General features: G+C 47.7%; 1 protein-coding gene across 1 annotated transcript in view; it reads left to right on the plus strand.

The window, feature by feature from the left end:
• LOC119382397 (protein dachsous) overlaps nucleotides 1–16,934 on the plus strand; it is a 466,009-nt gene that overhangs the window by 92,875 nt on the left and 356,200 nt on the right. The window contains exon 11 of the mRNA XM_049412138.1: nucleotides 7,724–8,002. Within this exon, the coding sequence (XP_049268095.1) occupies nucleotides 7,724–8,002 (279 nt within the window). The remainder of the gene's footprint in view (nucleotides 1–7,723; nucleotides 8,003–16,934) is intronic.

The raw sequence follows: 16,934 nt of genomic DNA on the forward strand, positions 1-16,934 counted from the left end.
CCACATCAGCAGACGCTACCATTTTTGCCTTGAGAATGGCGTTCGCCCAGCACGGCCTCCCCGACATCATAGTTTCGGAGAATGGTCCTGCTTTTACCAGTGCACAGTACCTGGACTTCTTGACTCGAAATGGAATACGCCGCATGCTGGTACCGCCGTATCACCCTGCGTCCAACGGTGCCGCAGAGCGAGCGGTACAGACTGTCAAAAACAAACTCAAGAAATCTGGGTCGGGCAACTTCCAAACACAACTGTCCCGGTTCTTATTCCACTACAGGACTACACCTCACGAAGTAACGGGTCGGCCACAATGCGAACTCCTGACAGGCAGAGCCTTTAAGACACCGTTGGATGTCTTGCGGCCAAGCCTGCAGACGTTGGTACTTCTAAGGCAACTTAAGCAGAAGTCGTATGCCGACAGAGGATCCCGGCAGGCTCAGTCATTGCAACCAGGAGACAGCGCGTATGCGCGAAACTTTCGACAGGGAGCACCATGGGTGCGAGCCAGTGTTGTCGACGTCACTCCGCCGTCGGCCCGCGTCATTCTTGACGATAGGTCTATATGGCACCGACACGGTGACCACTTGCGTCTTGCCCAGACAAGGCCACCGGCTACGTCTGAAACGGATGTGCTTCACCATGCTAATGCTGCGGCCATACCACAACGGGACCAGCCTCCTCTCCTTGAATCAACTGTTCCGGACATGCCGGAGCAAGAGGCTGTCGAGCTGTCTACACGTTCGCCTGAGAGGGGCTGTGCCATAAACACTGACATTACTGCAAGCAACAGTGGTGTTCATGTGGGGAGTGACTCTTCCGTGACTGCGCCTTGCACACCAATGTAGCGACGCAGCAAAAGGTCGAGGAAACCAGTGCATACGTACTCCCCGTAGTTATTCTTCTTTAGAGGGGAGGAGTGTCACAATGTTAATAGCTAACACGCAGCGCCCTCGCGCGGCGCTGTTGCTTTGTGTGTTGTGGCGTCACGCCTGGGGACTGAAAGATGGGGACGCGGGAAAATAAAGAGTCAGTTCGTTTTGGGCTCTTGTAATGCCATGCCTTATTTTGCTATTTTGCGTTTGTTGCCATCTACCTGAGTGGGCAGGCGGGTGGGTGGGAGGGATTGATGGATAGATGGGTGGGTGGGTGGGTTTCCGCTTGTTGCCATCTACCTGAGAACTCTCAAGAACCCCTTCCACACATGCACACAGGTTCGTGAAACATGCGTGCGTTCTGTATCTTTTCTGTATCTTAACGGATAAGTATAAACACTGCATATCAGCTTATCGCGTCTGGTGTTGTTAATAGCCATGTTGCTGTTGGCACCATTACACAGCTGTAAACAACTGGTTATATAACCCATGTGCCACTATTCAGCATATGTGTGTGCGTATACCGTTTGCACATATCTTTAGCATCATTTCGTGCCGTTTCGCTCAATGTAAAAAAATACGCCACAGTCACTTTTCCGCAGCATGCTTCCCATAACATCGATTCCCACGGTATGTGCCCAATTTTCTTGTTGGCCCTTTATGCTTTCAATGTATTTTAAACCCACTTTATTCGATCTGCCCCACTGCAGAAATTCAAACATTTTGCTCCTCCATGCCTACAAATACCTGCTGCCTTTGTTGCTTCTAGCTGGACATACATGTTTTTGTGTCACTAAGAGTCGCAAATAATGCCAATTGCTGCCTACAAAACTGCCAAACTAGCCAAACCGCACGCACCAACAGTTGCATGCTGACCGAGGAAAAGAAAAACTGAAAGGATCTGGCCTTTGTCATCGCTTGCCGAACATTTCTTAGTCACTTTTGCCATAATACACTGGTGTCATTCGAAAAGCATCCTAAGAATGGGACCGAGCTGCCAACTATCATGGGACGCAACACATTTCGTCCTTAATTGCACACGCCTGCATGCATTGTGTAATAACGAGTACGAGTATGATCGCTGACATCTAAAAAAGTGATTCCATTCCTGCGCCAAAGTGTGCCAGATTTGATCTGCTACGCCATCCTGATAAAATCTACGTAAATTGTGCCAAACTGCGCCAGATTGACGGTGTCTTATCACCGGCAATCCCACTGCCGGAGCGTCAAAACATGTGTAGCTTGATCTTGAGGCCACCAAATTCACAGCAATGGACCACGGATTATTCCACAGAGGAAACAGGGCTCACGCACAACGTTTATAGATACTACAATTGTTGCTAGCTCGTGCATACTGATTAAGCCATGACGCCATGCACGGTGCCAACGCAGTTTCTGTTGTGCAGTGCTAAAGTCAGGGGTGTCCCGAGAGTTCACAGGCCTCCCACTAATACTGACAGGGGATCTGAGACCCCTTGCTAGAATTAGAATGTAAAGTTGTGCGTTGGCAAAATATGCAGGTTGACATGTGTGCCATAGACAGATTTTATAAATGTTAACATATAATTATAAGATCTGTCCAAGCAAAAAAAGCTCGCACTGTTTGCTCGCCTTTTCTCGATGTGTAGGCCTTCCTGCACGATGTATCTTGTGCTATTGAGATTGGTGCTGAGATTGCCTGCAAAAACACCATCTGAAAACCTTTGGGGCCTCTGCAAGTGTGTCCTCACATCTGAATCATCCTGCGCAAGTCTCTGTTACATCAGACCATCAAGACTGTTCAGAGGAGCTACCTTTGTGCTTGATGTCACTATTATTATAATATGGCCATGAGTGTTTTACTTTGATGTATTCGGATTTAACCCACAAAGACTGTTAGCTACACTCGGTGCAGACAGTGCCACAATGTTTGAGAAGCTTTGAGATTGTTTCAGATCATTCTGTTAAGATTGCGCGCAGGACACGAATAGTCTAATTCATTTGAGAACTTATGCGACTACCAGTGATGACACTGGAATCTTTGATGGCGCATGTATAAAAGCCGATGCGCTTTACCGCTTGGCAGATTATCAATGGCCGGCAATCTGTTCGCCGCTATCAGTGTACAATGTGTATTGTCTGTAGTTTGTCTTTTCGTTTCCCGGGCACAAGTTTGTCCAAATAAAGAGTTTGGTCTCGAACATGCCGACTGCTGCCTTCGTCAACGACACGACCACGTGACAACATCTGGTGGAGGTGCTGCTTCATTCATGATACGGACGCCCCTGTGAAGCGCTGACCCAAGCCCAAGCCGCAAAGAAGATGATGCTAAGGACAACCTGAGTAGCCGCGGGAAGAAGGGACTACAAAGCCAGATGATGGCTTTCTTCCTGAAAACACCAGACAGTCCAAGACCCTGACATCGACCGCAGAGACGATGCCAACCCCTGTGCCGCCTACATCTCTCCTCCTCCGGCAACCAAGGGAGCCACCAACCTTCTGCGGATCATCGTTTGAAGACCCAAAAAGCTGGCTCGAAGCGTACAACTGTGTAGCTGTTTTTAACGCCTGGAGAAACGAAGACAAGCTATGTCATGTCTAGTTCGCCTTGGAAGACGCCGCCAGGACATCGTTCGAGAACCAAGTGCCAACCAACGTTTATAGAACCAGGTCAGTTGCAAAACTGAGCGATGTTGCGCGGCGCCGCCGCCATCAGCGACAGATGTGGCGCTGCTGTCGCAACAGGATTCACTCGCTCCGCTCTCTTCAGCCGGCGTTGCGGCGCGTCGCGTCAGTATCCGTGGAGGCTGCTTTCTGCGCGAACAGCTTGGCGTTTTCTGTTGTGCTTCGGATATGCTGCGTGTCTTCACCATGCCGACATGTTCTGTTCCGAGACACCCCGACATTTCTTTTGTGCCTAGGGTTACCAACTCTTCAATGAAGGGAGTCGGGACGGGTGGGGGGGGGGGGTGTCCATTGTTTCGGCCTCTTCAGCTGGCTACGTGCTGCTCGCAACACTTCCTCTTGCTGGAGAATGTATCCGTAAAAGTTGTCGCATTTCGCACAGAAGTTCAGACAAAGTAACTGAAGCCCTTCGCAGCCACCGCTAGCCACCGCTAGCCACCGCTAGCCACCGCTAGCCACCGCTAGCCACCGCAACATTGCTTCGTGCGTGCTATTCGTGAGAACTTTGTGTTCTGGAGCGTGACGCGCGTTGTCAGGCGTGCGTTGGATCACATAAAAAGCTCTAACTGGACGGTACGGAATAAATCCGGGACATATAGCTGTCCCGACAGGGACGGCTCGCAACGCTGTATAAAAAGTCTGGACAGTACGTCCCGCGAAATACGAGACGGTTGGTAACCTATTTGTGCCCCGCGTGACCTTGACCAGCGAGCGACGTGGGATCGCGCCATTTATCGTATGGACTAGAAACTGTCCGACATATCACTTGTATGTGATATGCACATTCATGAAGAAGACATCCTGAAGACGTTCACACGGTCAACGATAAGAGTTAAGGTTGAAATCGCCAGCGGAAAGGAGCCTCGTCGAAGATTGCGTCCCAAAGATATTCCCGAACTTGCCTTGATTTGAGTGATTCTAAAATTTTGCTGCAAATAATTTTTTGCAGTTAATTAGAGCTGTCTTGATAAGGTTTAATGCCTGAGACTGTGAATAAGTTGTGCCTTTTGTGTGCATCACACCATACATGCAACATCTGAAAAATTGTTTCTCTGCATTGCGTGCGAAAAATAAATACAATTTTTCTTTCTGTAGAAGGACTGAAATTGTGGCGTGCAGTACACACACGGAGATTTTACCACTCAGTAATTACAAGTAACGACAGCCGCAGGTACAGAGTGAAAACTCCTCACTTCAAAAAAGTGAAAGTGAAGAATTATCGAAAAAAGAAATAGCGCGAAAAACTACGGAGCACCAGAAAAAGGATTACACAAACAACAGCGCTGACTTACAACAAAGATTCATTCGTTAACACCACGCAATACTTGCACAGTACAAAACGAAAAGATACAAGTACCAACACGGCCAAGCATCCGCTTTAGCTAAATAATTACGCTACGAGAATGCGCCATATAGTTAATTTCTTATAGGGTAATGGACAGGCTCGTATGCTATGCTATCAAGCGTCAGTTATCTTGGACAGTCTTGAAAGCCATGGCTTTACTGACTTTGCCTTACCGCTGCTAAATATTACTCAGTTTTACATTGCAGCGGCAGCGCAACGAAAAATCACGATAATATACAGTCGGCGAGTAAACAACCGAGCCCTTTCTGAACGGCTGCCCCGGCGTTTGCCACGCAGACTATGCGTTTTCGTCTGCTAGCGGAAGCTTGTTGCGCCGCCAGCGCCACCAAACCGGAAGCTGTCCCGGCGCCGCGCAATGGGTTGGCTGACGCAGGGAGTTTTGCAACTTACCTGGTTCTATAAACGTTGGTGCCAACCCTGACGACATGGGACGTTTTCTGCATCAGGTTCCTGGCCACATACACGAGCGCTGTCCACAAGGAGAGGGCCGAAGCTGTGCTGCAAACTTGTGTCCAGCTCCCAAACGAAAATGTGGTGCTTTTCATGGAAGAGATGACCCAACTGTTCTGCAACGCTGACCCTGACATCCCCGAGGAGAAGAAAGTTCACTTCCTCATGCAAGAAGTCAAGCAGGAGCTCTTTGCGGGACTGATGAAAAACCCACTAAAAACCATTCAGGAATTCCTGTCAGAAGCAATAACGATCGAGGAGATGCTCGAAATGCACACCCGGCAGTACAATTGCTGCTCAATTTAAGACAGCACAGCTGTTCATGCTCTCGGCTCCGACGACTTGCATGAAACGATCCGAGCCATCATGTGAGAGGAGCTGCGAAAGCTCACACCCTTTCCACAGCCTGAAGTGACGTCGATTGCTGACGTGCGTGAGGAAATCTAACAGTCACTGGGTGTTCCTCAGCCAGCACCGCCGCAGTCGCAAGCTATGAGATATGCTGCTGCAGTCCGCCGTCACTCCTCCTCCGCGCCCATGACAAGATGCCACATCGCCGCAGTTCCGTCATCAGACACCGCCACCGACGCCCTACTGTCCACCTGTAAGCCAGCAGTACGCCCTTAGGAAGACTGATGTTTGGCGTGCCCCTGACCACCGCCCGCTCTGCTACCACTGCGGGGAAACTGGTCATATCTACCGTCATTGCCAATATCGCCAGATGGGACTACGCAGCTTCGCTGTCAATGCGCTTTGTCCACAGCGAGGTGAACGACTACGCGATATCGCTAACTACCTCGTAGGAGCGCATTGGACACCCCGACGACCTTCACGTTCATCGTTGCCAGGCCGCTGCATCTCACCGCAACGCTGGCAATACACTGGACCTTGCTCCACGAGCGCTTATCCGGAAAACTAAGGGCAGCAACCGATGGAGGTGTGGGTGCTGTTCGACGAAATGCCGTAGATCCTCCGTTGACAATAACTACAATTCGGGAATCATCAGATACCAGCTTGCCGCCTACCAGAAAGCGTCTTCGTGAGAGTCATCGTTTGTGGTGTCTTGACTTCTTTCTTGTGTCCGTGTTTGCACGGATACAAGAAAGAAGAAGAAAGAAAGAATACTTACAAACTAGCTCAGCTCTCTGTTATTCTAAGCTTTAATAATGAAGAAGAGGACGAAGTAAGCGCGTGCCGCCTGAGCAACGCGCTAGAAGGTAGAGGCCGATCATGGTGATAATAGTTTTCTGGCGACACCACATGGCATCACAAAAAAACTTGACAGCTCTGCTGTAAAAAATCAATACAATTGACTAACAAGGAAAAGAAGCTAGCTTTCGCCTTCGAGTTGTCTTATCATTGAGGAGGGACTGTGTGACTTTTAGCATAGAAGAAGTTGCAGCAGCCTTGAAGAAGACAAGTGCACTTGCCGGCTCTGGTGACACCCCGTGTGCACGCATTTTTCATCTCTTCAAGCTTCCATCTTCTTGTGAGCCTTATGTGCATTGGAGCACTGTTGTATGTCGCGGCATTTGTCTGCCAGTTCTGCTGGCTTAAAGTGCCACATTTCACGGACATCAAGACTGTAGAGTTGTGGCATGCACATTGATGACTACATAGTTGTGTTTAGAGTGTTCTTTCCTAACGTACAATCTTATTGGTGCAGTATTCTGTTTATTTGCTTGTGTCAAAGAAATAGCTGAAGAGGTTATTTTACAACATCCAACTGCATGTGCCCTTATTTTTTCAGTATTCAGTAAAATAACGAGTGTTCCGAAGAGCATTTTCTTCACTATTTTCAACAAATTGTTATATTTATCTAGCTCTTCATAACAGTCCATAATAATTATCTGGGTGTCTAAATGTAAATGCTTCACCAATGTACTCCATAATGTGAAATTAGCTGCTCCAGGGTGCTCTCAGGCGCAAAATTACTTCCGACAAAGTGCTTCAAATTGGAAAGTTTTGCCACTTCGAAGTGCTTCAAAATGAAAATTTCGCTGCTCCAGAAATTGCTCCAAATCTCAAGTCCTCAGTAGCATCCCTGTAAAAGCTTTACTGGCAATCATGCAGAGCTGCCATCACAACGCTAGTTGGTATGTTGCCCTTAATCATATTTATGAGAACTGATAATTCAAACAAAATCCCAAAGTCCCCTCAAGTTTGAATAATCGAGAGTCTACTGTATAGACTTTTTTACGACTTTGTTTCAGAAAACTGTGATAAAGTTCTTGGGCACATCACACTGATAGCTTTGTCGTAAAGAGGCTTTCTTGTCACGTCTACCTCAGGGAGAAGTCATTGAGGGCAGGGCACTGAGTGCAAGATAGTACACAAGTCTAATATATTTGCTGTGTGTATTCTTGTTTAGGTGATGTGCACAGCCTGGCCACCCTCGATCGTGAAGTCCAGGCCAGTTACGAGGTGCTGGTGCAAGTGCAAGACCAGGGCACACCCGCTCTTTCAAGCACTGCACGACTGCGTATTTTGGTGGTCGATGAGAACGACAATGCACCAGTTTTTGTGGAACCTCTGGACCGCTTACTGAGTGTGCGTGAGCACCAGCCAGCTGGCAGTGAGCTTGTGCAGGTGCGTGCTGTGGACGCCGACGAAGGACCCAACGGCCAGGTCGTCTATGAGATTGTTCCAGGTTTGCATCTTTCTCTTATTTGTTGTTTTAATCCAAAAGGTGCAAGGGGGTGGTTCTCCTTGCACCTTTTCCTCCTTTGTTTTCCCACAAGCCTGGGAAAATGTCACGGACACTGGGTAGTCCACCTGCTCCTCACAAAGCATACCAGAGCTTTCTTGCTCATCTGCATTTATATTTTATGCAGAAAGCAATTGCTCATTTATATTTTATGCAGAAAGCAATTGCTGTGTATAAACTTATGAGTAATATGATTTGTTCGTGTTGTTGAAGGCGGCGGCACTTCACAATCTTGCCGCGAGGACAGAAGGAACGGCACGCTAGCACAAGCAAAGGACCCACCTGCATCGCAGGCAGTGGATTTGGATGGTGCTTGTGAGACATATGACATGGTCACAGATGCTGAAATCTTGTGGACACTCTGAAAGTGGTCACTAGTCATTATTCATACAAGTCTTTGTCACAAGCCCCAGATCTCTTGAGGCGCATGTTCTCTGACAGTGAGCTTGCAAAAGCTTTTTTCTGCGGAGAGAAGAAATGCTCTTACATGGCGTGCTGCGGGCTTAGACCTTTTTTTTCACTCGGCTGTGCAGCACGAGATTGAAAAGTTGGATTGCTATGTCGAGCTTTTTGATGAATCTGCAAACGGGTTTCTGCAATAGAAACAAATGGACGTACATGTGAGATCTATTGCAGCAAGACGGTGAGATGCATGTGAGATGCTGGAATTCCTCGCGCAAAGTTGCAACAAGATATCTCAGGTCTGTCTTCATGGGACATGCGACTGCTCACGACATGCAGGAAAAGTTGTTAAAGGCCCTTGAACCTGTACCACTTCGAAAGGTGGTCCAAATTTCAATGGATAGACGTAATGTTAACTTCAAATGGTTTAGGTCCCTCGTAGCAGACTTGCATGAAAACTACCAAGTGCAGCTTGTTGATGTTGGCACATGTGGCCTGCACACAGTTCACAATGCCTATAGGGCAGGTATCGTGGCCAGTACATGGGGAGTTGAATGATGTCCTACTGTCAAGTCTGAGCATGCCCTTTGACAACTCCTCAGCACGAACAGATTTTACAGCCATAACTGGGCAGAGCACATTTTCACTGAAGTTTGTAGCGCATCGCTGCATGGAAAATGTCACAGTGCTAGAAAGGGCTCTGCTTCACTGGAGTGACATCTGTAAATACATAGAAGCTGCAAGGAAAAAGAATGTCACCCTACCAAGGTCTTTCGACAAGTTGTGTCAGTTGTTCCAGGACCCTCTTGTCCTGGCAAAGCTGAACTTTGCCCTAATTGTTACCACGGCTGTCAGATCCTTCTTGGTTGAATACCAAGCAGACAAACCTATGGTTTTCTTTCTCACAAGAGACCTGGAGCACTTGTAAAAAAACTGCTCATGAAGTTCATGAAATGCTCAATTTTGTCAGCAGCAGGGATGAGTGGCCTTCTTAGGCTTAACATTGAAGATGTGAGCAATTATGTTTCACAGGAAAAAGGACATAGGCCACACATGCGAGAAGATTATCAAAGACTGCAAAGCAGGTGAAAAAGATGTATTCCAGATGCAATGCAAGAAGGTTATGATAGCTGTGACAAAAAAAAATTTCTCGACAAAAGCCCTTTGAAGTCAACGCTAGTCAGAGCCCTGTCCTGCCTAGCCTCACGGTTCATGTGCTTCAAGCCAGATGAATGTCTCTGAGGCCTAAGGAAAGTGCTTGATTCTCTCACCGCAGCTCGCAGATTTCACAAAAAGCAATGAGACTCTGTTTTAGCTGAATACATGAAGTTGTTGCAACAGGAAAAGAATCAGCTTCGACTTTTTCAGAAAGGTTCAAATAGGCTGGACGAGTTCTTCTATGAGCTTATCGGCCTAAATTGCTCAAGGTGAGCTTTGGATTGTTGTGAAATTGCTACTTGTTCTCAACCGTGGACAAGCAAGAGTCGAGCGTGGGTTGCTGTAGAGAACCTCGCAGACGTCATGTGTGTCACAACGCATCATATGTGACGCATTAGAGAAAGGTGGTGGTATTCTGAGTGTCCCCATCACAAAGGAGCTAAGGAGCTATGGACATCAGTGTCAGCAATAAGGAATTGGTACAATGCGCACATCGAGGCTCAAAAGCAGGAAAAGCTTGATGACGCTAGGCGCTTAAAAAAGGCATCTGATCAATGAGGAGATCGACAACATGAAGAAAAGAAAAATGGAACTGGAAGCTGTCATTACTGATTTGACTGTTTCAGCTGATCACTATTAAGGAAAAGTGGAAAAATCAAATGATATCACGTTGGTAGTGAAATCGAACAGCTTCTGGAGGACTGCAAAGACTGAAGCGGAAGAGCTGGTAAACATCACGCAGCTAATACAAGAGAAGTGCCAGCAGCTGTTGTGAACTTGTTATAGTTTGTTGTGAACATTTGTATTTTGTTGTGACTACGAAAGTGTTCAGAGCTGAAGATTTGTAATATATTTGTGGTATGTACAGTCGCCGACCGATAAATCGGACACCAATAATTCGGACATGCTCGGTAATTCGGACAGTCGCGCGGCACCGCCGATGATCCCATAGAAGCAATGTGTAAAGACGACCGATATTTCGGACAGCTGCGAGATCTACATTCGATAATCCGGACCCTGTCCGAGACTTGTCGCGCACGCCGAATTGCCAGCCATTATCTCCTCCGGCATCCGTACCATACAAAGTATGGCCTCAGAGATCAAAATGAAAGCTAATTGGTAATCTATGAGGCTTTATTTCGATCGCTACTTTATGCCTCAGAGATTTGCAATTGGAAATGCCGATCTTGGAGGCACTGGTCAACTGTGGGAAATCGTATCGACATCGCGAACATCCTACATTCCGGTTCCTGTATCCCCGCGCTGCGCTGCTGGGAGAGGTTCTTCGCAGTACGTTCCACATGGGTTTCCTTTGCGCATGCATGGCCATCGCCTAGCAACGGAGACACGCGCCTTGCGAGCGCGGCCAGATGTTCTCTGGCGTGGTCGAGCACAGGCATGTTGGGCGTGTGGTAGCGCGGTAGTACGGTCCCTAGAATATCCTAAGCGTAGTGGTAGTGCCGCTTGGCCACTGCGACTACGCTCAGCACTTGTTGAGAGCAGATTTCGTGCCACTTTTTCTGCGGCGCGGGCCACTGTGGAGCCTGCATTGGCGACAGCACCTGAAGAAGATGTAAGGCACCTGCGGGACTTGTTAGTAGCGACTGACACTTGCGTGCGGTAGATATTGCCGTACTTATGGCGTTTACCGTACGGAGGTGCTAAGATGCGCCAATGAAATGGCCTGTACTGAAGTACAATAAAAACTCAGGGTCCCTTATGCATTTGCCTGAGACGACTGGAAGGTGAAAGCCATCAAGATGATTTTCTAGATAAATTACCAACCCGTTCAAACGCCCACGTTAATAGGCCTAGTTGCTGCATAACTTCGCAGGTAAGAACTTCAGCACAAACGAGGACGAATTACAAAGGGATGAGACGAGCCCTAGCGCAGTGCGCGTGTTCTGTCCTATTGGGGCTGAAGTTTTCACATTCAAAATGTACTGAAGTAACATCTGTAGTGGATGGAATGGAGTAGCAGAAACAAAGACCCTTAATATTTTCATGAAGCTAGATGCATGGGTCATGGGCCGCTGCTGATGCCTGCGTGCAGCGCATATAATCGCCCATCGTAGCAGCTGCACGCCCAATATTCTTTCAAATGTGCCCGCATGGGAGCCTTCGTCCCTTTTTCCTATTCTTCTAAGCTTGATTTCGGCTGTTGTAGAGCTACATTTTTAGTTGGGTCCTCATAGCCGTCGGCGTGCGGCGTCTGCTAGCGCACGCTGCCCATATTTTCCAAGGCCAGGCGTTTGCGTGAGGCGGGTGCCAGTAAGGTTAGAGTGACCTAGAATCGGGGGAGTGTCCGAAGCGCCGTGCGAATACATGGGAGGAGCGAGGGCCTTTTGCGGTGAACTTCCGCGGCGCTGCCGTGCCGGACCCGTGGGCTTTCTCCGCGGCGGAAGCCGCGTCAAAGCGGCGAGCGTCTGCTACGCACGTGATATTTTGGCCGCTATTAGCTAAAATTGCGAAAATTTGGGCAATATTTATTACTGCGTCACTGCAACATAATACTGCAGCGACTCATCACACAGAGAACGCGTTTGTGAGTTTTTGTGTTGAGAAACGGGGATTTTGTATATACCCTTTCAGCTGGTTTGTCACCGCATTGGTCCACACTTCCACGGCTGTTTGAGGAACGCATCCTGCACGCACTTCATCGTGGGAAAAGGCGCTTAACTTACTTTCGTGTGGAATGACGAACATAAACTTGCTACAGGAGAGAATAAACTGGAGATAACCAGGAGAACGTATCACATAATGCACGTAGTAACTAGCTCATGCATGCTAACGCGTTTGCACCCTTCATATTCTATCTTTTATTTCGTGCATTCGATTTGTTTTACAAGGCTGCCTCCCGCGCTCTGCTGTTTCAAGCCATTTCATGCGAAGCCGAATGTGTCAGTCGGCGTGGCCGCGGTACCAAAAGTAAAAAATTACTCGCGTAACTCGCGTCTCGTTCACTTGGTATACACGAAAATTGGCACGGAGGGGCACGAATGTATGTATGCCTAACACGACCGATAGGTCATGGCATCACTAACTTGACATGCTTGCCATTTGCGTAACGACTAACAATAATAATATGGTGTGTGGCGCGCAAACCCGCTTTCTGTAGAGATTTCTTTCTCTCAGGTGATGAAAAACGTGGTGGTCACCAGCATTGATGTAAACATGTTAGACTTACCCATACATTTTGAAGAACTGACCGCATAGGTGAAATGTATGCGAAAAAAATTACATGAAAAGAAAACACGGTCCCTTATGCATTAGCCTGAGACGACTCGAAAACGAAAGCCATCTTTTTCGTCAGTCAATGCATTGAACCTCCCTCGCCCCTCTCCGAAAGCTTTCTGCACATAACGGGGTTTCGGACTGCCCACACGATCGAAGGCATTGCTAGCTTTCTGCACATCACCTGCTTTTACGTTGCCTCCGTGATCGGCCCCCGATCACGGAGGCAATGCAAAGTGACCATGTCATGTGATGGCGTCATCATATGACGTCATAGGGACGTCACAAGTTCTGTCGACGTCACTGCGTGATGATTTTGTGCATCACTCGTGTTGGCTACGCGGGACGCCGACGGTAAATTATCGTGTTTGATGAGGCATCTAAGGCTCTACCTTAAAAAAAAACAAGACAAATCAAAGTAAATGAAACGATAACAGTTCAACATCGTGTATGCCTCACTTCATGTTATGAGCGATCGCCCGAAAACAAACGGGATTCTCAGTTCAGTGCAGCTGATTGCACGCGTCTGCGAGACAAAAGAGGCTTGCTTTACCCGTCTGGTCATCTCTTTATATTTATTCAAGAGATGACCAGTCTCGCTAGTAAAGTACTCCGGAGCTTCAGCACGAAATTGTGGTGGACGCTATATTGAGGTCACCAGGAAAAAGCGGGAAATTGCGGTCGGGTGCCCTGTTGGCGCGCACTCAACTGCCGCGGAAACAATTGTATTTTATGTAATTACTCGTCCACATCTTTTTGTAAAGTATATATATATGTGTGTGTATATATATATATATATATATATATATATATATATATATATATATATATATATATATATATATATATATATATATATATATATATATAAAATCGCATGCTGCATTTTTTCAGGCTAGGTACATAAGGGATCTCTGCATTTGAACAATTTTTCAAAGTGTTTGAGATATTACACTACTATTTGTCAATTTCTTACCGTATTTTCGTTCAGGCAGCTTGTACAGCAAGAATGGGGGCATTTGTAACTTTGTTTCATGATATCTGGATATTTGTAAAGCATTTTCTATATTACGCCTTTTATGCAAAATGTTGTGGAATAAGGTTAGTTTACCCGGCATTGCTTTTCTTTCAAATATTGCGCACAGTGAGCCTTGTTGTACGCTACCTCCGAAGCGAAAATAAGCCAACAGCATTACTCTTTTCTTTCTTTTTTTTGTTTTCCTTGCGTCTTCACGGTGTGCTCCGTCCATAATAAAGAGCTAGTGGAGGCTAATGAAGTGTCGAATAAAGCGGTGTGCATATGGCTAGCAAACCAGTGGCGACCATGAGTAAAAAGCTCGTAGTGTGAAGCGGTCACTGCGCGCAAGTATTTCAGCTAACTGCGCGTGCAGTGGACTTTTTTTTATTACTCTTAATTCGAGCATGCGTGATGCTATTGCGAGGTCACTCGTGCGAATAAGGTTTTTTTTTTGTTGTTTGCTTGTGCGTGTCCGTTTTGCGCATTTTTACGCACGCACCAACGTTCTCGAACTCTGTGACCGGAACTAGGCCACGCTGATGCCGCTTGACACATGATTTTTTGCATTCTGTTGTACTTCAAGTGCCCTGTGTGGAAACGTGGCGCAAAAAACTACAGCGCGTAGCAGAAGCCCCTCGCTTTCCCCGCGCTTCCCGAGCGCGGAAAGCCCACGGGTCCGGCGCAGCAGCGGCGCGGCGCGGGAGTTCACCGCAAAAGGCCCACGCGGGAGCCGGTGCTTTGGACACTCCCCCTATTCTAGGTCACTCTAGTAAAGTCGAAAGAACAGGGAAAAATCTAGGGACTTTAGGTGCCAGCGCGCGCTGCCCATGGTTGCCAGGCGTGGTCACGCATGCGCAAAGGAGACCCATGTGGAACGTACTGCAAAGAACCTCTCCCCTTCCTATGGTGGCTAGAGGGGGAAGTGTGATGGGCGAGAGCGGATGGCTGTACGAATTCCCAATGAAAGATGGCGGTCACACTAGGTGGCGCTACCTGCCCCGTAGGTGCTTGCGGCGGCATTTGCCTGCTTTGCGTATGGCCGCTAGAAGTTAGTTTCACTTGTTTCTAATAACCGCTTATACCCTGCGCCCGTGCTGTTAAAGGCGCTACGTGTTTGTTTCGCTAAGAAGCATGTGTCGCAAGTTCTTAGCGGTGTTAAGCGAGAGGAAAAAAAAAAGAAAACCAAGAATGCTTTTAAATCAGACGGAACTGGCATGCCTCCAGGGTTTCATATGGCGGTCATATTGCGTATGGAACTGGCGTGCCTCCAGGGATGGATGGATGGATGCTCATAGCATCCATCCATCCATCCATCCATATTTAAATGTTTCTTAATATCGGTTTGCTTTGACATGTTTAATATGCAACAGCGTGCAAAAACTGGGCTAGTTGGTTGATTTTCATGGTAAAAGCAGCGCAATAAGACGGCAACACGAGAAGAACGACACAGGACAGGCGCTGAACTGTTCAGCGCTGGTCCTAGGCGTCGTTCCTATTATCGTGTTCCTTTTGCGCTGCTTTTACCATATTTATAGTCTGCTTCAGTTGAACTAAACCACTTGCTTGGCTGCATAGCTCAGCTGACTTTTTAAAGTGTTTTTTCCTCTTGGTAAATGTAAACTGTTTACAATCGTTCACAGCGAGTATATTGGCTGCAGTGCAGTGCGTTTTTTTTCTCTTAGTCCGCACCCACCTCCCCCCCTTAATTTCCTCTGTATTGTAGGGGGTTCTCTTGAGCGCGAAATGTTCAAAGCATTTACATTTTCCGGCTCCTTTTCCTTGAGAAAATTGAAGTGGAGATCGGAATGCTGCAGCTGGAGGCTCTTTGATACTGAACATTTTTAAAATTATTTTAGCGATAGTTCTATCTATGGAAGGACGAATGATTTCTGTTAACTTATGGCTTTTGATGCATACTAAATACACGCAAGGGAAATGGTAAAACATGTTTATTTATCACACATTTGTGATCCCATACTTATGTCAGACATTTGTTATCACATACTTCCCTATCACGTTAAGAGGTTAAATTACTTGACCCTCCTCAACTTCAAGTGTTTTTGGCGCTCCCTTTGGACACTCCTGTCTGCTTTTTTTTTTTTGGTAAAGTACTTCGGTGCGTCCGGGAACACTGTAGGCACAGCGTCTTCTGAAAAACGCGGGTATCTAACAGCCTCACCGTTTATAATGTGTTCACATGTCCTTTCGATGAAACTCACGTCGAAGTGCCGCTCACAAACGACGCTGTCACTCGTCAGCTCTTTGTCAGTCCGCTGAATATTTCGAGCTCATTGCTCTCGCCTCGAGAGATCCTTCGGGGCTTTAAAGGGGCCCTGCAACACTTTTCTTAGTTATATTGGAATAGTCTCATTATTGACGTATGACTCTTCACGAGTCATATGCCGCAAAAATTTTTCGAATCCGTCAAGTCTAAGTGGTGTTACCAAATTATAGAGATCACGTTCCGCAGCTTTCTCCCTCAACTCAACGCCGCGAGCGCGCGGAGAGCTAGGCAGCGACTCGAGGGAGGGAGCGCAGACGAGCGAGGCTCCGCCCAAGAGCGCCGGCGGAAATTTTTTCTTCATTTTTTTCTCTCTGACGTCTGGGCGCAACCACGTGGTCTGTGCCGCCACTTCCGGTCGGCTTGCGTCGTTCTCGTCGAGCGGAGCCGATGTGTATCGTGCGTGCTTGAAAACTGCGCGTCGGTTTGGTAATGTTGGGTGTGCACCTCGAACGCCGTAGTGTTTTCATCGCTCTGCCAACCATGGAAGCAAACCTGCGCGCTCGTTTGGAACGAATGACAGCTGAGATCGGTTTCGGCCCATACTCCGATACACCGCCTCGTAAGACGGCACTGGCAGACGACCCCGAAGCGCCGCCATTACCGGACGCCAGCATTGTTATCGGAGACATGCTGCACGGCTGCCTCGGTCGGTCGTGAGAACGTGCTGAGGATGCAGTTCCCAGCTGACGAGGCAACACTCGAACGGCTGCCACTCTCAACGGCAACCGGCGATGATCAAAAGCACAGAAATATTCACGTTTTCGGCACTGCGCATGGTG

Source organism: Rhipicephalus sanguineus, chromosome 2 (assembly GCF_013339695.2).
Source record: "Rhipicephalus sanguineus isolate Rsan-2018 chromosome 2, BIME_Rsan_1.4, whole genome shotgun sequence".
Lineage (NCBI taxonomy): Eukaryota > Metazoa > Arthropoda > Arachnida > Ixodida > Ixodidae > Rhipicephalus > Rhipicephalus sanguineus.